General features: G+C 31.2%; 2 protein-coding genes across 5 annotated transcripts in view; one reads left to right on the top strand and one right to left on the bottom strand.

Moving 5' to 3' along the window:
• LOC126778108 (inositol polyphosphate-5-phosphatase A) overlaps positions 1-14262 on the top strand; it is a 37135-nt gene extending 22873 nt beyond the window's left edge. For 2 of the 4 annotated variants that reach the window (XM_050501492.1, XM_050501491.1), the window contains 2 exons: positions 751-925; positions 1246-4600. In XM_050501492.1, the coding sequence (XP_050357449.1) occupies positions 751-925; positions 1246-1992 (922 nt within the window). In that variant the 3' untranslated portion in view covers positions 1993-4600. Of the gene's footprint in view, positions 1-750; positions 926-1245; positions 4601-6919; positions 9484-12160 lie in introns of those variants that run through there. The other 2 variants (XM_050501495.1, XM_050501494.1) reach the window with 2 other exon arrangements.
• Positions 14263-20551: 6289 nt separating this feature from the next.
• LOC126778235 (ubiquitin-like domain-containing CTD phosphatase 1) lies at positions 20552-24034 on the bottom strand. The gene is made up of 5 exons (XM_050501721.1): positions 23803-24034; positions 23430-23611; positions 23218-23353; positions 21769-21980; positions 20552-21485 (listed from the first exon to the last, which is right to left on the bottom strand). Exons 1-5 carry the CDS (start codon positions 23972-23974, stop codon positions 21174-21176), a joined length of 1014 nt encoding a protein of 337 aa, XP_050357678.1. The 5' UTR covers positions 23975-24034; the 3' UTR covers positions 20552-21173.
• Positions 24035-24464: the final 430 nt, after the last annotated feature.

The following is a 24464-nucleotide window of genomic DNA, read 5'->3' as shown; positions in this document are numbered from 1 at the left end:
CACTTATTCCACTAATTTAAGCTCGCAGTGTGTAAATTACCTAACGCCTCTCCTCTCCTTGTGAATGCTGTTACTGGTGGGCCGCTACTCCCTTCCATACGGATGCCCAAGACGCTTAAGTACTCGATAGACAAATGCGCTTTAATATGTCAACTCATGCATTAATATCAGACGTTGTATTTTAAACCCTTGGCGGAATTGTATAGAAACATTAAATATATCAGTTTTGTTGCCGTTATTAGTCACGTGGGCGTTTCATTTATCGGTCAGACAATCAAAATTGCGATTCGAAAAACCACTTGCCACCATTCCACGTGGTCATGATTTATGCAGAAGCTGTTTTTCATTTTGTTTTGATGTATCTAAATTGAAGAAAAAATTAAATTTTACTTTAAAACTATTTGCATCGCGGTTTTTTTTCTGACTCTACCACGCTGCGTCACGTTCGTGAACATATTTAACGGAATGTTGATGTCGTAGTGTGTTTTATAATTCATTTCATCCCATAAACAAAATATAAATCGTTCCATCCATTTTGAACCTTATTATTAACGATTAAGCTTCAAATTTGCCTGAAGGAAATGTTTGTTAAAATGGATGTGCTTGTATCTGCCGTGATGTAATAATTCTGCGATCATAATATATGTGTAAATCACAATAATGTTAAGTTAATGTCCCACTGCTGGGCTAAGGCTTCTAAGATAAATTTTAGTATAAATAAATGAACAGCTAAAATAAAAATAATTACAGGGTATCGGATTCTGAAGTTTCTCCTGGTCGTCGTAAGTTAGTCAGGAACCAATCGGAAGGTTCGCCTAAATCTGGAGAAACATCGGCTGAACTCAGGCGACTAGTGGATGCACCCACTCGTCGTAGAAGCGAATACGGTGTGATAGGAGACGCAGCCTGCATGGGTGATCATAAGGTAAGCCATATGCCAACATTTACGTTACCCCAACAAGATTTATATTCTTTAATAAAACACTGCATGTAGAAAGACTTTATAATTTCTACCACTTTCTAAAACTCACCCATATTGAACTTTAAACTCATTCAAGGCAGTAGATTAATTATACTATTTCGGTAGTAATTGAATACTCTTTTAAACTAATATTGTGCTGTATATGCGAGCTTAATATTATTATTTTTTTTAAATATCGAAACTAGTTACACGATCATACAGCGTATAAAGTTAATTTTAAGGGTAAACACACATTCTACCAATCGAAAATGTTCTCTCCACAGCCGATTTATCTCCGAGTGATGCTGCAAAGCGATCGAGGTATCGTACAGTGTTGTGAGAGTATGTCTTGTGCCTTATGCGCTTGCGCAGCTAGAATGACCCCAACGCAGAGAATTCCCCGCCTACCTACAGATCCCGATTTGTACACTAAAAAACTAAAGCATATTGATTATTCTTCAAGCCACCCCGACAAACTACTATCCGACAACCAAAGGCTAAAACGCACCAGAACCAGCTCGCTCAACGAGAAGACGTCTGGAATACCATTCGTTGAAATCACTAGCGCTGACTACTCCAGCTGCGATGGAATTTTCGTTAACGATATCGATACAACACTATTGAGTCCCACGAAATTCCTCGACCCATACACGCCGGAGAGTGTAGAATCGCACACACCGAACGCGGACACGTCGAACGGATCCGACGATTTGACAGAAATAATCGATATCGTTGGACCGAATATCGATATCAAATCGAATAAACTTACGAGGGACAGAAGCGTGTCGCCCTCCCAATTGAAGTCCAGACTGGACATGCTATTGAGCGGGAAAGACGAGAAAGGGAAGGGTAGAGTGTGCGATAAGGATGTTCCCGAGTTGCAAAGGCTGAACAGCCGCGAGTCTTGCAAGTCGGATGGTAGTAAAAAGTGCGGGCTGTGCTGTTTCGCGTTGAAATGTTACGGGTTCTGTAGGCGGAGGGCGCGGACAGTGAACTGTGACTGTAGTGGCTTGAAATGTTGCACCTCATGACGTTTTGACGAACACCTACACGTCGTACGCTTTCGTTGGAGTTTGTTATGTCAACTTTGACAGATCGAAATTTAAATTTGACATTTGTTTAAGCAGATCAATGTAGACGTTTTAATTTTTTAATTCGAAACCGTGAATGACCTTTGCATATAATTTGACATGATGATACAAATTTCAATTTCGATTGTATTTTTTTTTTTTATTTCGAATAACGAAGGTCGCTTTTTCTGTAATTGTATTTTGAGCATAGCACTTATTTAGATAGTCAACATTGTTGTTACAAACAAATGGTAGTGTACCATTATTTGTTTTTATTTGAAGCTTACTTAAAAGTATGAATCGAAGCATGAGTGTTTACAATGGTATTAATAATATTATAAAGCATGCATTTTATGTTGCAATATTAGATTTGAATTATTATAATTAATTTAGATGTACGTGAAATCCTATATAGTTTATAACTAGACAGCGTTTTACAACTTAATAAGCCGATTATTGATAATAAAAACGTACATAATAGTCTTAAGAGTTATCAGCTGTGCTATTTAAGATGTAACTTTTTTTTTAAAGTGAAATTTATACCAAATGGTCTATTAATCTAGTCTAGTTCTGCTCAAGTGGTTCTTAAATATAATAGTCTTGACATATCTGATCCTTTCCAATGCGACCGCTATGTTTGAGAGTGGCAGGTGTATAATTTGACCACATAAATATTCAATGCAAAAATTATGGGTTATTCATATAATACAATTTTTATTCATGAATCGGTTTAGAATGTTTAGTTAAAAAGAGTAGAACTATTTGCTTTAGTAATAAAAATGCTTTACTAAAATGTATTCAAGTATTTTATACATGTTTGACGTAATTATCTTATAGATTATTATCGGTAGTTATGTAGTAACAGCCTGTGAACGTCCCACTGCTGGGCTATGGGCTCCTCTCCTTTTTTGAGAAGGTTTGGAGCTTATTCCACCATGCTGCTCCAATGCGGGTTGGTGGAATACACAGGTGGCAGAATTTCCATGAAATTAGATACATGCAGGTTTCTTCAACTATATCTTATAGCGGAGTATTATTATTGGTGGTAGGGCTTTATGCACGCCCGTTTGGGTAGGTACCGCTTACCATGAGGCGGACCATTTGGCAGTCGGCCTAAATTATTCATAAAAAAACTAGCTTGGAATATTTCGTATTTAGTTTTTTTTTACATCTTAACAAATCTTAAAAAATATCAAATCAGCGGATCTGCCGCTAATGTAAAGCATCTTCTATCGGCCTCCGTTTCATTTTATGAACATTTTAAACGTGCGCGCTTAAAGGCAAATCTTCTAATTATTATTATTTTTTATAGAATAGGTAGGCGGACGAGCATATGGGCCACCTGATGGTAAGTGGTCACTAACGCCCATATACATTGGCATTGTAAGAAATGTTAACCATCGCTTACATCACCAATGCGCCACCAACCGTAGGAACTAAAATGTTATGCCTCTTGTGCCTGTAATTACACTGGCTCGCTCACCCTTCAAACCGGAACACAACAATACCAAGTACTGCTGTTTTGCGGTAGAATATCTGATGAGTGGGTGGTACCTACCCAGACGAGCTTGCACAAAGCTCTACCACCAGTAAACTAATTACTAATTATTCCCTCCAAACGTTATACTATACAATAATATTACGATCTTGTTATCAATACATTTCAAAAGTTACCCTATTTGGGTTTAATCGTCATGTTACTTCCACCAATTGACGGGCCGGTTGGCGTGGTTGGTAGATACTTGCCTTTCACGCCGACGGTTGTGGGTACAATTCCCACCAAGGACAGATATTTGTGCATGAACATGTCTGTTTGTCTTGAGTCTGGGTGTAATTATCTATATAAGTATGTATTTACAAAAGAAAAGTAGTATATGTAGTATATCAGTTGTCCGGTTTCCATAGTATATAAGATGGCCGTGTGTGAATAATGTCCCAGGATATTATTATTATTATTATTTTAAAACTAATGTACATTTAACAAAGCATAAAAAAAAATATTAAAAATAATTTATGATTGGCATTGGCTGATGCAGGCATGTGTTAAAAACAATAAAAAGCTATCACCGCTTCGAAATAAAGATTCTATGGAGAAGCGACAAGAAAGTCAATAGTCGTTTAACATCAAACGAATTACATAAACGAGTATTCTATGAATAACCTCTTAAAATGTTTTCAATAAAATATATGGTTTTAGAATCGATTCCAAATATATTTACGCTACAGACATTTGATTTAAAACATAAAAATAGGGTAATATTAAATATATAATGAAATGGAAAAAAACCAAATTATAATTTCTTTAATTTTTACGCTTTTTAATACTAAGACTAATAATATTTTCGATAATGTCGACTTAGAAATTAATTTTAAAACAAATATTTAATAAATGCAATATTATTGGCAGCCTATAAAAAGGTTTTTTTTTTAAATAATAATTTCAATATAAACTTCACAAGACGTTCGCATTTTGATTTCTAAGTCTACATTTCCGGAATAAAGCAAATCATATGTAATGTAATCTTGTCACGTGGTGCTTTACAAATGAAAATAAATATTACCAACTGAACTTTTTTTTTATATATTATACACCATGGTTCGACTTCGTTTTGAATAAGGAATTATATGTGATAGAATTACGGTTTTCTTTAAAGTGCAGGTTTTAATGTTCATATAAACATCACTATCGGCTTAGCAATGAAAACAACAACATTTAATTTCTAACACATTTTATATAAAAAGCATAGCGTAAGTTTCATAGTAATATATTATGAACTTAGCTAGACACGCTTAACCGTGTCTAGATTAGTGAGTAGACTCGATAGATAGAGAAGCGAAAGAGTGCGAAGGAGACCGTAATCTTTTCCAATAGCGACAAATCAGTTGACTCATATTTAATAATAATAATGTCCTCCAGACCGATTTCGGCCACGGCAGCTAATCTTAAGAAAGATTAGACAACTACGCAGGAGATATTATAGTGCACAAGTGTGTGCGCAAACACAGGTGCACTCTCTATTCCCTAACTCTCATAATCCGATGGGACGGCAATCCGACACGACCGGAAAGAGTTCAGGCGCAGGATCAACGGCTTTACGTGCTTTCCGAGGCACGGGAGTGAACACACTTCCAACTTCCAGACTCCGGGCTGCTACTGAGAATTTTATGACAGGAAAACCCAATAACTTTTTATTGGCCCGACCTGGGAATCGAACCCAGGACCTCCGAGTCTGCGGCCTTACATCAAGCCACTAGACCAACGAGGCAGTCAGCTGACTCATAATTAATTACATGACGATATTGCAACTAAGTAAATCCCAGAGCGATTCTAGTTTTTTGTTTGTTTCTTAGACATAATTTATTGTATACGCCTGCGTTGTTTATGTGTGTGTGTGTATGTGTGTACATGTGTGTTGGTGACTGAGTTCGTTCGTGTATACGTTTGTGATACAAATGTCATATTGTTTGAACTGACAGCAGTTGCGTGTCAAGAGTTAGCTTATAACCTCACTTAACACATGGATGCCTAATATTTAATACTCACCTCCTTCTCACAAGCTGATGATACCGCAACCGGAACTAGTGATAGTGGAAGATGAAAACATTTGATAACCTTTGCAACAATTGAACAAATGTTCAATAATGTTTTATAACATTTTATAACTGAAGCGTGGCAACACTAATAGAGTTAAATGATGTCCAAAGTTAATTAGTAATGTAATGAAAATAAGTAGTGACGTTATCATAAAGAATTATGCTCCCTATGATCAATAGAATAAGGGCTATATTAATATCGTTCATTTTTGTAGTTATTGCTTATTGTTTTTAGTTGATTTTTAGTTAATTTCAGATACAACTGTAGTACCCGCACGTGTGTCGCTTTGCTTGTAAGTATCTTATTTTAGTTATGTGGGCTTCTGTTGCAGGCATTATTTATGTTATGTATATATTTATTTATGTATAACAACAAGAAATTATCTTTAATTCAATATAATATCAGGCACAAGGGGACATAAAATCTTAGTTCCCAAGGTTGGTGGCGCATTGGCTATAAGCGATGGTTGACATTTCTAACAATGCCAATGTCTAAGGGCGTTTGGTGACCACTTACCATCAGGTGGCCCATATGCTCGTCCACCTTCCTATTCTATAAAAAAAAAAAAAAAAAATATTCAAAGACAAACATACATCCCTTGCAAAAAATTTTTGGGCATACAGTAGGACTATATATTCATCGCGTATGCTACCAGTTTGAAGAGTGAGCCAGTGTAATTACTGACACAAACGACGTCTTAGTTCCCATACAGCCTTGAAAATGTAAGGGATAACAGAATGGGATCTTAGTGACATATCTTGAGCCTGTGTGTTACTGAGTCACTCGACTCATACAGACCTTTGAGAGAGCATCAATTCCTTTTACATAAATATATTTTTAGGCTTGTAAATATATGAATAATAATATATAATTTTTATCAAACTTTCAATTCTCTCCACAACTAGAAAATACTTTATTAGACGAATATATGACCCAAGCACCAGTCCGTCACTTAGTTTGTCACACTTGCGGCCTTACTTATAAATGGTGTTTTTTCCCTATCTATCTTCATTGTTTCGTCATTCGAAAGAAGAGGACGGCATTGTTTAACTAATCACTAGCTAAACATTTATACGTAAAGCCGTTAGTTTTGACTAGATTGTATAGGACCAGTTATTACCATGTCGAATATCCGATGCACAATAAAATCCACTGATATTAAATCAAAAGTAACACATTTAAAAACTATTTTCATGTACAGTGTACAAGGACATCCGAAACACACCTTTATTATAATTATACTTAGATAACATTTCCAATGCATATTATAAAGTAAAAACTCGAATTTTTCAGGTAACTTCCGTCACGAGTATCATTCTGAATCGTCTCCTAAACACGTCGCAACGGACGAGTCCGAACCGGAACTGGAGTCACCCGGAACGCGCTACATACAATTCAATACAGCGCCTTACATCTTCAAGGAAACCGATATATAAGTGGGTATGTGTTTAATGCGTTGGATGTAACACGTTCCAGCGAATTTTACACGTGGTAAAGGAAATTGAAGTTTCTACATAATACTTAAAGTTCATATTTGTATGGCACGTGAAGACTGTTTCTATATTCAAATATTGAGTACACGCTTTAATTTCCTTTCTTATTCAGTCAGTTTCGAATGCTAATTATTTGCGAGGCAAAACAGCTCGGCGGCACTCGCGATTCCCGTCTAACTCCGGATGCTCATTTAACATTTTCCCCTTCGTTCAGAAACTTAATTCCATTTTGATGAGTTCCAGAAGTACATATTTCTCGTACTAGAACACGCGTCCAAGATAAGTGATAATAAATAGACATAACGTTTTACATGTGGTAAAGGAAATTGTGAATACACAATATTTAAAGTCCATATTGGCATGGAACGTGCGTTCTATGGAATGCTCGCATGCGCGCATGGCGGCATACGATCGAAGCCGATTGTGTTCCTATATCCAAAAAGTCCAAGATATGTAATATTTCTCACATTGCAAAACTTTTCGTTCCCGATTGTCGGGTCGCAATACTTCTTGGTTTGAAAATTGTGAGTACAGAGTGGCCACTATGCTATACGCCCACATCTCGAAAGCTTCTGTGCGTTTCCTGACATCTTTAATGGTAATAATAATTTCATTTCATTTAGTACGTGCAAAATGCACTGCGGCGTGATTCGATGCGGCGCGGATCTTAGATTCGCTCCTTATTAAATAATCTTTAAATATTAACGCTCAGTTACCATATTTAAGACGATTTCTTTTGCTTAAAAATAGAAGAAATGTCTACAAGTAAAATTCAGAAGTTACATTTCAATAAACGTCAATTGGGACTTTCTACTATCCATAAGGAAAATGAGTCGTCTTTTATTAAGTAACTGGGCTTAAAAATATAAAACTTAAGGAAACTCACCAAATTATACACACATTTTATATTAGTGGAATTTGCGAATTACACCCATTCTGGTGAAACTTCTTAAGATGGCTTTACTTACCCACACTAGGCGGCCTTATCATTAACGAGCGATATCTTCCAACCAGAAAGATCCAAATAGATAAAGATAAATAATCCAAAGATACAATAGGAAAGACAAAATGATTTAGCGATACAAAACTGTAGTTCAAGTAGATGGCGCTTGGTAGAAATGGAAAAATTATCATTTATGGTTTTATTTTCACGGAATACATATTTCTGATATGCTAAATAAGATAAGTATGGTAAACAAATTAGTTTGGGAATTGGACAATTCCTCTGTATCACATAGAGGTGGTTAAATCGGTTTTTAATTGGTAGGGATCTATCAAAATTACTGGATATATAGATAAAAATAGTCACGCCCTATAATGTTTTTTAAATGTTGCCATTTACATTAAATTAAGTTACACTGCAGCAGCTTAGGAATTATGTATAAAACATAACTTACATATATTATATAATATATATATATATATATTTCCTAAATAATTATCTGATTATAATTCAGGTCATGTTTATATATAAAATACATATAATCATGTATTTATTTATAAATAAATATGCCTCAATGCGATATAATAGAAAAAGGGCAACTAATTGATTTCGGAGATGTTGCCGTAGCTTTATAGACGATGTCGCGTTGAGCTTTTACTTAAATCTCTTATCTATCCTTAAACTATTTCGCGTTCGTAACAAAATATGATAATTAAATATAAAATTATTACATTTTCTAGAAAAATATTGCATAATTACAGGCACAAGGGGCATAACATCTTAGTTCCCAAGGTTGGTGGCGCATTGGTGATGTAAGCGATTGTTAAAATTTCTTACAATGCCAATGTCTACGGGCGTTGGTGACCACTTACCATCAGGTGGCCCATATGCTCGTCCGCCTTCTTATTCAATAAAAAAATGCTTGAAATTAAAATATTCACGCATTATTATTAAGGAAATTGTTTTTACAATAATAGTAATTTATTGATTTTCAAAAGACTTTACTTAAAAGTCTGTTCATATCTTAGCTAGTCACCATTAGAGTTTTTCTATTACAAGCTCGAAATTGATAGTGATATGTAACGTTGATTATAACATTTAAAGGACACGCGTCAAATTAGCATATCACCGTAATAAATAATAATAATAATATCCTCCAGACCGATTTCGGCCACGGCGGCCAATCTCAAGAGAGATTAGCCAACTGCGCAGGATATATTATAGTGCACAAGTGTGCGCAAACACAGGTGCACTCTCTATTCCCTAACTCTCATAATTCGATGGGACGGCATACCACCGTAAGCATTGCATTAAGTGAGTCCATACTATAATAAATCGCTGTCTTGTATACTTGTATTGTTGTATTGTAACTTCTAGTCTTAGAATAATTAATACTCTCTTTATAAAATACTGTATTTTAAAAGTTCTGTCTTGTCTAAAATGTTCACTAATTAGATAGTTCTCTTCATTCTTAACATTTAATAAGGCAAATAATTGCCCTAACTAATAAATATTTTACGAAACTAACTTGTGCTCTATAAAATATTCTGAAGTAATTTGTTAAGACGTTTTCATGCTATCTCTTTCTTGTATATGAAGTTAAATTTAGCAATATAATTCATTTTGAGTGCCAATAAAAATAATATGCAGGTGCGCTTTTCCCCTACTTCCATTAGGAAAATTTTTTTCAAAATGGCCGCTTAAATGTTGTCAATTTTTATCTATCTTTCAACAGACAGTTGTTCGGATCATAATTTATTAATATATTTGTCAATTATTATGATATTTTATTCAACAACTTTTAAATTAATTATAATTGTAAATTATTATATATTTCTTAAATAATATGATAATCTTCATATGTCTATTGGTGTCTATGACTAATCTATCAATTTAAAAATTATTAATGTGATTATTATAAAATAATTACTCTCTATGCTTTAATAATTCTTCACTTTCCATATTAATTCACTTGCTAATTAAAGACTTCTTAATTCGAATTTAATGACGGAATGACTTATGTAAAATTGAGCCAAAGTAATACCACAGGGTAATTGATTAGCGAAATTCAACAATAAATATATTCTGGAAATTAGATCTTAGATATCTGCATAGAAAGATTATATAAAAAAAATATGACGGGCTTTTTCATGACGTTTTATTTTTTAAATAAAGGTAAAGGTAGTAATTACACAGTTCACACTGCGGTAAAAAAGGATTTAATTTGTTACAAAATAATTTTACCGTTGAAGTTAAAAAAGGTCATATAATATATTTCCTTTTTAATATCTAATATTTATTTTAATAGTTACGCAGACAGAATGTGTGTCTGCTGTAATTATTTACCTGTAAAGTAACAAAAATAAATAAACATGAGCAAATACACACTAGTACAATATATTTGAAATAAATCAAGTGTTAAAAGACAAGTCTCGGTCAAATTATTTAGTAAAAAAAAAACTTTGTCTTTTTTTTCTACCAGTCTTGCCATAATTTAATAATTTTTAATATTGCAATTTGATTTTAATGGATTATGTTTAAGCGAATATCGATATCAGCAATGATAATCTCTTTATATTTGCACCATCGACAAGAATTTATGGTTTAAATTATAATAATAATCTTAGAAGACATTTAGGGGTATAATTTGCGTTTTTAGTCATAGTAATTATCTTAACTTTTTTTTTCATAGTTTGGTGACTTTTTTAATTCAATGTATAATACTCAATGTAACATATATCACAGATACATAAGTATGTAAGTTATAAAATGCTCTTAATTTAATTGTATTAATAGACAAGCATCCGAGTCGTTTTTTTATATAGGTTTTATGTTATATTTAACTTTTATCGCAGTACCTGTTATAATACAAAATAATTAATATGTGTTGTATTGTAGATTAAAAATAAATAAATATTAAATATAATAATCATATAACTTACATAAGAGGAGCTAGTTAAGTTAGTAAATTGTCTAATATGTTTTTAACGTAGAAATAATAAAATATGATTGTATTCAGAATAGTAAGTATATTATATATTACATGGAATATTTTACTGTTAGAACTCAAAACCGGCTTAAGCTACATTTCACCGGAAACACGGTTTTAATAGTGGGGAGCATTCTACCATTGGCGAATTGGAAGTGCTCTAGAGAACACATGTATTTTATATACACACTAGCAAAAGCCGCAGCTTCGCATTGAATTCAGTTTGTGATAAAAATCCTTCAAAATCGAATATTTAAATTCTAGACATAAAATATTATTGTCTGAAATAAAAAAAAAATCGTTTTGTTTTGTAAACATAGGCAGTTATTAAATCACATACAGACACTTTAATTTTATTCATTTGTATATAGATCGGCATAAGTTCCAATTACTGAGTTTTTTGTTCTTAATATGTCAATAATTAATCTCAAACTGCCACTTCAACAACACACAACAATTAACATAAAGAAACCTGCATGCATATATGGTTTGAAATTCGATTACAAAATTTAACGGCCAACTCGCAGATGAGCAGCGTAGTATAAACTCCTCGTCTATTCTTTAAAAGGGGAGAAGTTATTTGCCCATCACTAGGTAATTTATTTTATTTATTTATATATTAAATCACCGACAACGTACACAGTTGATAAAATAAATAAAAGAAGTGGTACCACAATTACAGGTGATTACTACTTGAACAATAAGGCGACATACATTATAGCACAAACAAAAATTTAATGTTAAAGTTAATTTTTGAATTTGAAAAAAAAAATTGTTAAGTGTAATATATGGAAAGCTGATTATAACGTTCAATTGGGTTACTTGTAAGATATATTACATTACAGATGCATGCAGACTAAAATAACCAATCCAATATATATTATTTTGTCAGGCAAAAGTAATTTTTGCCGCCAAAACTACTGTCAAGACCGAAATTTCTAACGGTGACATTTATAACATTATTTATGTATACAAATAATAATAATAAATAATTTAATAACAAATACACTTTATAAACAATGCAAATGTTACTTGCTATACTTACTGTTCTGAGATTTGCTTTGTAGAAAAGTAATAGTATAAATAAATAATATTCATTGCCCCCACAGGTAATTAATTCATTCCACGGAGTTAACGTCTATTGTAATAAAATGTCCTAATGTTGTGTAGTGTTTGTGATTATACCAACCCGCATTGGAGCAGCGTGGTGGAATAAGCTCCACAACCTTCTCCTCAAAAGGGAGAGGAGGCCTTAGCCCAGCAGTGGGACATTAACAGGCTGTTACTGTTGTGTAGTGTTCAAATAAAAAAAAATCATATCATGATATATTATGCCCAAATATTGTAATTGCACATGAAATATTTTAGTTAATAATAATGCTATCAAGCTGAAATCCTAGATACATGAAACATCTATTACTATGCAATACTCTCTATCTAATGTGCAAGTGTAAAATTATTTCAAAATTCTAATAAATATGTACGGGCGTATCATCGGTCCAACCTACCTATACCAAGTAATCTTGTGACCATGGTATAGATAAATATCTAATAATGAAAACAATTTTAATACCTATTAAAAGTTCTTCATTTGACCTCTAGCTAATAGGCCAAAAGCTAGGTACGCCCACATATATATATAGGCCTTACATATAAAGTAGCTCTATTGCTTAGCACTGATTTCTCCCTATCTGTCATTATTAATTTGACATTAAAGAAAAAGACAGCATTGTTTATCTAATCTACCGCTAAGCAAAGCTTTAAAGTCTGGCCGTTAGATTTCATTTATAAATATAAAAAAAATATATAACCTTGTCTCTTATCAATTGCATATTTTTGCAGTATATAAAAACTTTTTACAAAAGTTATTTGTTTTTTATAAGATTCTAAATACACATTAGAAAAAATATATATTTTCGAATTGAATAATGTTCAAATAATATCTTTAAATATTTTGCAATAGTTTATTACATTTCAATGTGCTTTACAAACACTTGATAGACTATTAGTTCCTACTAAAATAAGCAATGCGTTATTTCATAATATCACTGAATATATTTTTTTATAAAAAAAGGAGAAATAGTAAAATGTTTGTTAGATTCGAACTTCTAACAATGTAAACAATTTATCAAAAAATTCTACTTATTATTTTAATGTACAAAAAACAAAAGAACGTCTGTTATTAAGTACCAACCTGTAGAAATTGTGACTTAATACAACTAAACCAAGTAGGGTTATTCAGCAAAAGTAAACTCGAAACTTTCAGCAAAAAACGATCGTGAAATATCAGAGTGTTATGCGACATTGACCATAATAATTATAAAATATTAAGAATACACACATCAAAATAGTACATTACTATACGTTGGTTGTTGACATTTCACGGGTGAGTAATGAAATGAGTTCTTACAGAGTATTACTGCATGTATTCATTTAAACTCTTATTAATACATTTTTAGTAATCTCATGTACAAATTAGTTTGAATACGCATGTAGTTTATACACTGGTTGAGCATTTATTGTATTATCAGGTACCCCCTCCCCTACAAAAGAAGATTTCAAGAATAATTTATACAAATCTCCCTAATTAAAAGATGTAATTTTTTTTTTAATTGATCAATCACTTTGAGATCTCTATATATTTTATGTAATTTTGAAAATTAAATTAAATGGAAGGAAGAGGTGAATATTGATTTGTGTATTTTATAGGATTCTTTTTTTTTCACTCAAATGTTCGAAAATTCGATTTCATAGTCCGAATTAGCGGGACTTTATTATAATAATTTGCTAAATAAAATATATCGCAAAAAATGTACGTAAAATTTAGTTATTTTAATATATTTAAATAGTATTAGAAAGAAATTCAATACCTGACGGTAAAATTCGGTCGTAAGATACCAACGACTTGGCGTTGCATTCTTTGTCATAATTATTGCGCTTGACTCCTGCAGATTGTTTTGTGAAATAAAATATACATTTGGGTAAAAGTTGTCTAAAAAAATATTTTGATTACATTTTACGAATTACTTCAATAGTCAATTTTACGGATTTGTTCCTAGCAGTTCTTTTATTTCCACGATAGATAAATTATAATACTCTTTAGGACTAGGTATTAAATTATTTCATTTTATTAAATTATAAATCGTTATGAAGATCGATGTCTAGTCATTTTATTATGTATTGTGATGTGATTAAAATTCAAATGTGTTGACAAAAACGTTGTTTCATTTAAACACCTACAACACCCACAGAGTAAAAATAAAAAAAATCCTTTGCAAAAATTCATTTATATCGCAGAATAATTACGAGTTGACTGTACTACTCTTTTAAAGCTTGCTAAAATAAATAAACGTCCAAAATCGTATTTTAATTGAATTTATAAATTTTTGCACTATTATTACCTAAGGCAAAATTTATATTGGAGATTAAAGTATCATTAGGTAATTTCCATAACCTTTTTTGTGTTTACAATTAATTTTCGGCGGTGAAGAATAAAATCATGAGGAAATTCGTATGTGTCGGTTGAAATAGTGCCACACATTGATCTACTTACCGGCATGCTGAACCACGGATCGACAGGCTTATACTCAGAAGTGATACAGGCATTTACTATATCTATCTAAAATATACATAGCTATGAAATACACAATCACATGTGGATCTTAGCAGAAAGTCAAAGTCAAAAATTCATGAAAGCACTGCCATATTTTTATATGCTTAATTTGTGTTTAATATTTTATATATTGAAAAAATTTTTCCTTTCCAATGAAAGTCTATTACTAATATATACTACCGACAAAAAGAGAAGTAGGATGGTTGCAAACTTTGCTTAATTTCCATGACAATTTTTAAAACAATTTGTGAATTATTTTCCTGACTAATTTTATATTTAAGTACTACCTAGCTGGTATATTATATAAGGAGTAGCTATGTAAATAGCTGAGCCATATAACTTCTGCAAAATATTGGATATGAAATTAATACTACAATTAAAAAATAAGGTACTTATAATCATGCAACAATTAAAACAAAGTAAACAGTAAAATATTGTTATTCTTCTGAATATATAACAATATATTATTAAATATAGTAGGATAATGGCACTCAAATAGTCAATATACTTATTTATCAATATAAATAAAGTATTTAAACAATTTCAGACTTATATTAAGTATTCACACATTAACATGTAACATCTTTATATGTATAAACATTATTGTGTGTATAACACAGGTTGGCTACAAAGGAGATTATAATTAAAAATATATAATCGCACAGCACAGTCTACTTAATTTTAATGATGTATAAATTATATAAAAATACCAAAAGTATAAAAAACATATGTGTTATAACTTAATCCATAAACTAATTATTAAATTTATTTTTTTAAAGATGATTTGTTGATTGATGATTATTTATACAAAATCTGTGTCTATTAATATATTATATATTAGGTAAAATAACTAATATTTGTAATATCAAACAATGTATATAGTTAAAAATAGTTAAGTTATTGTCAACAAATATATACTTAATCACATACCTAGACAATGACAAAAGTCATTGAAATAATTTTATTCCATCATAGTTCCAAGTATAAAACATATATATTAATATAAAAAAAGTAAAAGTTTAAATTTTGCCTAATCAGTGCAATCACAGTCGCAGCAAAAACAGTCATCAGCAGCATCGATACCACCACTATCAGCAGCAGTATCACCACTATTTTCACAGCAATTGCTTACACATTGAGCACAGCCTTCACAACAATCGTCAGTACAATGACCCAAACTACGAAAGCACCATGCTATACATTGACAAATACACCATATATCTTCAGTAGACTCTAAAACACAGCAGCAAGCTTCTTCTATGTCAATGTTTTCGTTTACTTTTTTACGAGCATCTTTCTCTTCTTGATCTATCATAGCTGTATTTGCGTCTTCATTTTGGTTTTCTGGGGAGCCCTGGGGACGGGGTTGTGCGGTAATAACAGTTGACATTTTAACACATGAATTCTAAAAATTAAGTTTAATTTATTCCGTAATGTATTTTCAAAGTTTTAGTATGTAGTTTAATTTATAAAATATATTTTGTTACTTGAATACATTGCGACTTTTTGATTTATGTATCCTCTTCTATTATTACTTTTTAATGCACTTTGATATTGAGGCACTAATTGCAGTATTAATTGATGATATAATGAAAGTTCAAGGTTTATATTATTGCATTATTTATTCAATTCATCGACTTTTGGACGGATTTGAGACTTGTTATTGTTTGAGTCTTCCTTATTTGTTAATGTGATTGTTGCATTGATTTATGATTGCATGTTGGTGTAGTCACAGATCATACATAATTACTATACTTAAAACTACCATCGCCGCACTACTAATCACTATAAAATATAATAAAAATACACGTTATGTTATTCTTCTACTAATAATAATAATAGTGACTAACTGTCACTCAGTGATGCCAACTCCTACAGAACATTTCCCCTAGGACCAACTTCAAATTCCCCTAAATATCGATTAAAAACCCCTAATTTTTTTGTTTTACACTCGTTTTGAGAGGTAATTTCAAATACAAAATAAAAATATATGATGTATTTATGCATTTTACACATTTACATACATTAATTAATGACTTAATCATATTAATGATGATAACAATGAAATTAAATGATTTTTATTTTTCATTCAGTGACCAGAAATGGAAACCCGGGCCCCTCCTACGTATTGTACAAGCACGCTGAATACTAGCTCAACGAGAGCTATTATTTCAATTTCAATATATTATAGCTTTTTGATATTTCAGTTATAGCCACGCTTGGAGTTTATATTTGGTTTAGTTTGTTGGTTGAGTTCGAGACTTAATATAAATTGTATAGAGTCGTGCGCTTTTTTAAGGAAAAAGAAATCTTGAATAATAGACCCCGTAAAAAACCCCTAGACGTCTTGAATCCCCCTAAATTTGGAAACCCCCAAGTTGGCATCAATGCTGTCACTAATCACTACTGTCTCTATACAGTCGCTTTTTTATAACAACGACAGCAAAGGTTAAATGTTCAAATTAAAATAAAATAAGAATAGTGTTAACGAATTTTTGATTACTGGGAAAATAATTAAAAATATTTTTACTAAATACATTTACGATTTTATCTTAAAATTACTTATCGAAGAAGAATATATATACCTTAGGTTTCCATATTCCATGCGACTTATTAATAGTTCTGCTATAATATTATGCATTTCATACAGTTCTAAATTAATATATCTTTATCGTTCTAGATTAATACCATTCCATTTTTTCACAAATCCATAATGAAGTTCTTGCGCCAAATGATATCGCGTCAATCCAATGTCAAAGATGTATACTAAATATTGGCTTTCTCTTGTCTTTACTCTTAGTAAAATATTAAATGTTCTTTACTCTTAGCGTAGGCACAGAAACTAAGTTTCTTTCTTTAGTTCTTTACTCCTACTGTGGTTGGCTTAATTGGCTGTATACTACAGACAAAGTATAAAGTCTAATTTGCACTTTTTTATACATCCAAAATTCTTATAATTACAATTTAATTTAATATGATACAGATTAAAATTGTATTATAAACAATTCAAATAAACAACTAAAACGCTTTTAGTTGTTTGATTTTTTCTTTAAATCATTGTGAGTTTAAGAATTATACGTTCAAAATATTTATATCATCGTAATTTTTTCTATAGACGTGACGTTGTGTTAATCCGACATTCAAAGTTTTTTTGAATTTTACAGGTTTCAACTACACACGTTTGCATTTGAAAAGCTCTCGAAGCGACAGCCTTCTCGTCGATTGCATTGACATAATAAATGCTGTATCACAAACAATGTAAATAAATAAATAACATAAATAACAGCCTGTTAATATCCCACTGCTGGGCTAAGGCCTCCTCTCCCTTTTTGTGGAGAAGGTTTTGGAACTTATTCCACCACGCTGCTGCAATGCGGGTTGGTAGAATACACATGTGGAAGAATTTCAATGAAATTAGACACATGCAGGTTTCCTCACGATGTTTTCCTTCACATGAAATTCAGTGGTGCTTGCCCGGGTTTGAACCCACGATCATCAGTTAAGATTCACGCGTTATTACCACTAGGCCATCTCGGCTTTTTTATAAAAATGTGCAAGAGATAAATTCGGATTATATCCATTATTTATTAATTATATGTCAAGAATAATTTGCGCATGCACAATTCGATTGAATTTTATTATAAACAAAAATGTAAAAGCAAAATTATATTAGTAATTTTACACGTCACAAGTTAGTTTCAAGAAATGACGCTGGGACATATAATAAAAAAATAATTAAAAAAAATCACTAAATTATTTTGTATTTATTATAACAGTACACGACAATAATAATAAAACTTGATTTAAAAAAGGTTCTGCGAGCGAGATAAACTACTCCAAAATTATAACTAAAAAATACGTTTCAATATATTTAAAGTAGTAATATAAGAGATATTCTTCTTCAATTTCTGCTATCTTTTTTTTTCAAATTAACTGTCACAGCAATGTGCATTGCCAGTATCACCATCTCCATTGGCGCCATTGTTATCACAACCACCTCCATCGATGTTACTGTTGGGAAAACCACCTTCATTGACATTACAGTTGTCATAATGACCTCCATTGACGCCACAGTTGTCATAACCACCGTTTCCATCGGCAACTGAACAATTGTTAGTTAATACAGTTGGAGCTTCTTCTACCTCAATCATTCTATCACCATCGTCTATTTCAGTATTCAAAGTATTAAGATCGCTATAAAAATATTTCCCATCAGATTCCTCGTCAGCAACGTTGGGGCTGCTTCCACATGAGCGACATAAATTTCTTAAGGAATTGCCGCAACTTCTGAAACAAGATACTAAGGAATTGGTCATGATTCGCCAGTACCATGTTATGCAATAGCAAACTTCTACAAAACATCCGCAACATCCTACGTTCTTTCGTCTCTCTTCATCATTACTAGCAATATTATCGTTTTCAATTTCCCCGACATGTATTTCATTGAAAATGTTTAGTTCTGTTGATGTATTATTTGCACTGTGGTTTAAGTTTTCTTCTGGTGGTATTTTTTCTTGTTGTAACTCTGCTGTACGTTGGTTATTTTCATCTTTAGTTATTGGATTTTGTTCGGAAAAATTTTCACTTTTGGTTACCGATTTATTTATACCATTTTTTTCAGATGATTCATTTCCTGCAGATTTGGACTCGTTTGCATTAATTTCGTTTGTTAATGCTGAAGTAAGTTTATCTTCACCGGTTACAGCACAAGATGTATTGGACACTCGTTTCGACTGCGGTATTACTTCCGAAGCGGAATCCATTTCTATTATTTCACTATGAAAATTGTATTATTTAGGAGTGAAAACGTGTATTTCTTACTAGCAAGCCAGAGCATGTATGGTACAATTATATTGATAGTAACAGGAAGAAACGGGGAAAACTAATAAACTCCGTAACAATAATTATAAATATGATTCACTCCAATGCGTCACGATGATAATACATGCATATTTATAATATAAAACAAGCATGTTTTATAAATAAACGCGGTTTCGTTGCTTTGATGAAACAAATAATAATATAATTTTATACTAAATTTATAAAAAATATTACAAATTATTCTAACAAACATGTCAGTAGACAAACAAACACAACTTCCCTCCCACCTTCAAACACAGACAAAGCTATGGAAGGAAACAAGTATTAAGTATATATCTCATCCTGTAGATGTTTAATAATATAAGATGGAAGATGGTTAATATTTTTTATAGGACTAATATCTATGGGCGGTGGTTACCACTTACCATCAGGTGGCCTATTTGCGCGTCCGTACTAATAATATTCCTTATGTCGCCAATGCACCACCAACCTTGGGAACTAAGATGTTATTCAATATTGTAAGTATTGGTCTTTGCCGGAGAACATGTGAACCCAGATGGGCAAAATCCAAATAATATATTGAATATTATTATTGTACTATAAAAAATAAAATTGGAATTATATTGACACTGTTGCTAAAACTATTATTATAAAGTTATATAATGGTAAACTATTTAAAAGAATTACATAATAATTTTATCTTGTAAATGAAGAAGGGAGAAAAGAGAGATATACCATCTGTGTCATTTTTATTGACAATTAATTATTAAATAAATACACACGAATTTACGCACATACTATATTATTACGATACACAAATATATGCTATACAATATAACTATTTGTTCGCTACAAAATAATAATTCGATTCAAAAAGAAAATCGTTACAGATTATAAAATTTACATCAGACGACATGTTCTTTTTTTAAAACCACAAACTTATAATCGCTAAGATATAAATAAATAAATAATTTACTTTTCATGTCGTATGCATGTAGTAAACGTAACATAATATATACTTAAGTATTTTTTTTAAAGTATTTAAATGTTTTAAATTAATATCTAATTGTTCTATTACATGAAAACTATAACACGCTGATTTATTTTAAAATGGATTACTGATTGATAGAATTTTTTTATTAGTAAAAAAAAACCAATGAAGTTATGACATTACACATTAAAATATTGTAATTTATTTAATACCACTTATTATGAATTGCTTAAAGATTTTATGAATAATTAAGATTAAGAGCACACATTCGATTTAAAATCCTGGCAATATTAATAGTGTTTACATACAAAATATTGCATGCTATTTAATATGCATCCACAGAGTAAACAATCACTATGCATAAATCCTTTATGCATATTAAGCTGTACTAACAATAAATGCCTTGCAACTAGAAATTAAGTAAAGTGTTGAAAATTTTGGCTCAATGTATTTAGTTAAATCGAATGTGTGTCTCTGGCCTACTATTAAAAACGTTTTGGAATGATCCAAACTCAATGCATTTGAAATGATATCCATTATTAACTTTTTCTTGCAATTTTACAGATTTTCAAAATCGTTCTACTATTTCCATGATGCGTAAACACAAGTCTTAATTCCGCAGTCTTTTAAGCGAAAAAATTAAGCTTTATTGCCCTTCAAAAAAGGCTTAAAATTCATTGTATTGTCATTCCTATGTTTAGGACGGACTATCCTCAGCCTTTCTCTTATTACCCGCTTGGGTCCTGTATTTTTCCGGTCTGTATTTTTCCCATTTTTTATGGTTTATACTGTCGAAATCTTCGCTATAATGCGCAATTTCTCTTAGATAATTAGATAAAAGCAGCAGTTCTCTATCTCTTTCTCTGTTCAAATGAGCTTGTCTATATGGTCGGATTTTAAGACCGTTCTTCGGATTCATGATAAAGTTACGACGGATATCGTCGAACATTATCGTATTTTTGGAAGTGTATTGTGGATATTTACCCCAAATAACGCCTAGAGGTTTTACCTGGAAAATCATTTTTAAAATTATCAATATGCAAATGCTACCTGGCAATGGTAATTAGCTACACCTATAGAATGGTAATGATAGATATGTAATGAAAAAATATACATGGGGTCTAAGATCTTATCAGGAATAACAATGGCATACTCAACATCCTAATTGAAACTGCGGTACACAATATCCATATAAGGCAGTAAAATAATTGATATGTGGTATAGGTGGGCCATATGGTGTAAAAACCTACCACTGGGTAATTTTTATATGAAGTTTAATATTCAATACTCACATCAATAGTTCCATATTTGGCGGTGTGTACTGTAATCATAGCCAGGTAATCCAAATAGAACATAATTTTATAGTCAGGGTGCGTCGTTACACCAAGCAGTTTCATCTTCTCTTCAATCCATTTCATTCCTGTTGCAGACCATATAACGATGTCATAATCCTCATAAGCAGATGCGAGGAACTCGTGAAGGAAAGGACGCATTAACTCGTAACCTGAGGTAGTAAAAACCAATCATACTTTTTTTAATACAACTAAGCTTAAAAACTCAAGTAATGTAAAAGAAATTTAAATTTAAAAAGAAAGAAAAACTTATTGATAACTTTTTTATTAAAACATTTACAGTAATTATTATATAAAAACAACATAAAAAAATGTCTATATTAATTTTAATTAAGGATAGTACTGAAGTACTTTATAATAACGGAGAAAGGGTGTATAATCAAAACAGTTATCATACATTGAATAATAAATAAAAAAAAAAAGAAACAAATCCAGATTGTCAAAAGAACAGATAACATATATTTAAAAATAATTAAAGTAATAGAATTTTTAGTTCGTTGCCAAAAGATAAAATGCCATGCCAGATAGAATAATATAATTAATCTTTGAGCATAAAACTGCCCCATATCTCACTTCATTGCCATTATAACATTCATGATCTAAGTAACTATACTAATATTATAAAGAGGTTGTAGGAGGTAATCTCTGGATCTAACTTAGCGATTTTGAAAATTATTTTACCAATAGAAAGCCACATCATTTGTGAGTGTCATAGGCTATATACTAAAAAAAATGAAAAGACTTTTTTGTGGTATTGGGATTTGCAAAGTTAGTTGAAGGAAAAATGATCAAATGAAAATATTCTTCATTACGAACACTGTCTTAATGAGGAGAGATATATGACTGAGTTATAGAGAAAAGTTATAGAACTTTAAACAGAAAAGACAGCAATAGCATTTGTCTAACTTTTATATATAAGTCACAAAAAGTAGTTTTTTATATAAAAAAAAATAATTTAAATTGTTATGTCATGTTTATTGGTCATTTTATCAACAATTATGAATTCTTATCAAAATAAGTAAACTAATCGCCTCAAGTGTTTAAAACAAAAAACTTTTCCCTTTTACTGCATATAATTTAGACCAATGGTTAAAGCGATAATTCGACATAGGTATGGAAAAACCATTGTGTTGTGATCTATTGAGTGATATTTCATACACAACATGTCAATTTAAAAATAAATTGCTTTATTACGAAGAAAATTTTATTTATATAAAATTCATTTTTTACATTTTGGTTGCATAGTTTAAGAGATAATTTAAAATTTCAAATATGTGAGCCAATTTAATTTATGTTTGGCCAATCGATCACAAGTAAAAATGTTTACCGCCCAACGAAGTCGGCGTGGGTCAGCTAGTTTAATCTAATTTTACAATAGACAATACTCACCAGTTTCCGCAACAGATCTGTGATCGAAGAGAGTGTAGTCTATGTCTAAAACGAGTAACCGTTTGCCAGGTCGAGGTTCGTTTAACACATTGATCTTGTAGTCTCGCACCCTCTTATTTATCTTTGACAAGTAAATCTGCAAAATAATGCCTAATATGTGTTATATATATAAAACTATTAGCTAAGGCAATTAATAATATAATATATATTACCTCCTGATTCTCAATATCCACTTCTTCTTCCTCAATATCCAAGTCATTGATCACCTCATCGCCAACATCTGGCTTTGTTCTGGCACCTTCTATTGCTTCTTCTAAAGAACCCATCATCATGATCTTGAGATTTGGTTTAAGATTCAGGGTAGACAATGTAAAATTGTCTGTTGCCACTTTACCTAAAGGTGTAATTTGGTGATTGATTAGTAATGTCTAGTGATAAAAATGTTCATAAGAACTATAATAACTTTACATTGATAATAAAAAATGTTGCTATCAAGTGAAATAAAGTCGAAAATGCCAGTTAATAGTCGTTATTTTATATATACATTATATTATTTACAATAACAGATTGATAAACTTTATTTACCCTGAAACTTAACATTAAGGAGTTTTTGTCTTTCCGGTCGCACTCCAGTGGCATTTTCGATAGCGATTTTTAGCATCGCCACTGAGTCAGACGGAGATAATTCCGGTAATTCATATTCTTTGCCATTCCACTTAACACTTAATTTAATTGGATTATCGTTTAAATCACACATTTTCCATTAAAATAGTAAAAGAAATTGTGAATCTGATGACACTGTCATATGACACATAAACAAACTAATTTTGACATTACGGTTAAGTTTTGGTAATCGATATTAAAATATAGATAATATAAAGATGATGTCAAATGAAATCAAATACTAGCATTTAACACTCTTTCAATGGTCTACGCGTTATATTAATCAATAATAAATAATTGGGATATAAAATAAGTGCACTCCATTAAATAGAGTTTATTATTGCTTAAACTAAATAATCTAATTTAATTTTTATATTTCAATTTTTTAATTTCGATGGGGTTCATAATTGAAGTCCAACACTAAGTCTAGTATTTCTTTTATAGATTTTCTTGGATTTCTTATGCGACAGGGACTTAAAAAATCTACCTCATAATAACCAAACTTTTCTCTCTAATAAAAAAATAGTAACAAAAAACTTTTATTTTACTACTGTATGTAATCGTAAGTTAGTTAGTCGTCAAGA

This window comes from Nymphalis io, chromosome 25 (assembly GCF_905147045.1).
Source record: "Nymphalis io chromosome 25, ilAglIoxx1.1, whole genome shotgun sequence".
Lineage (NCBI taxonomy): Eukaryota > Metazoa > Arthropoda > Insecta > Lepidoptera > Nymphalidae > Nymphalis > Nymphalis io.
This window is presented reverse-complemented; position numbering and strand designations above follow the sequence as displayed.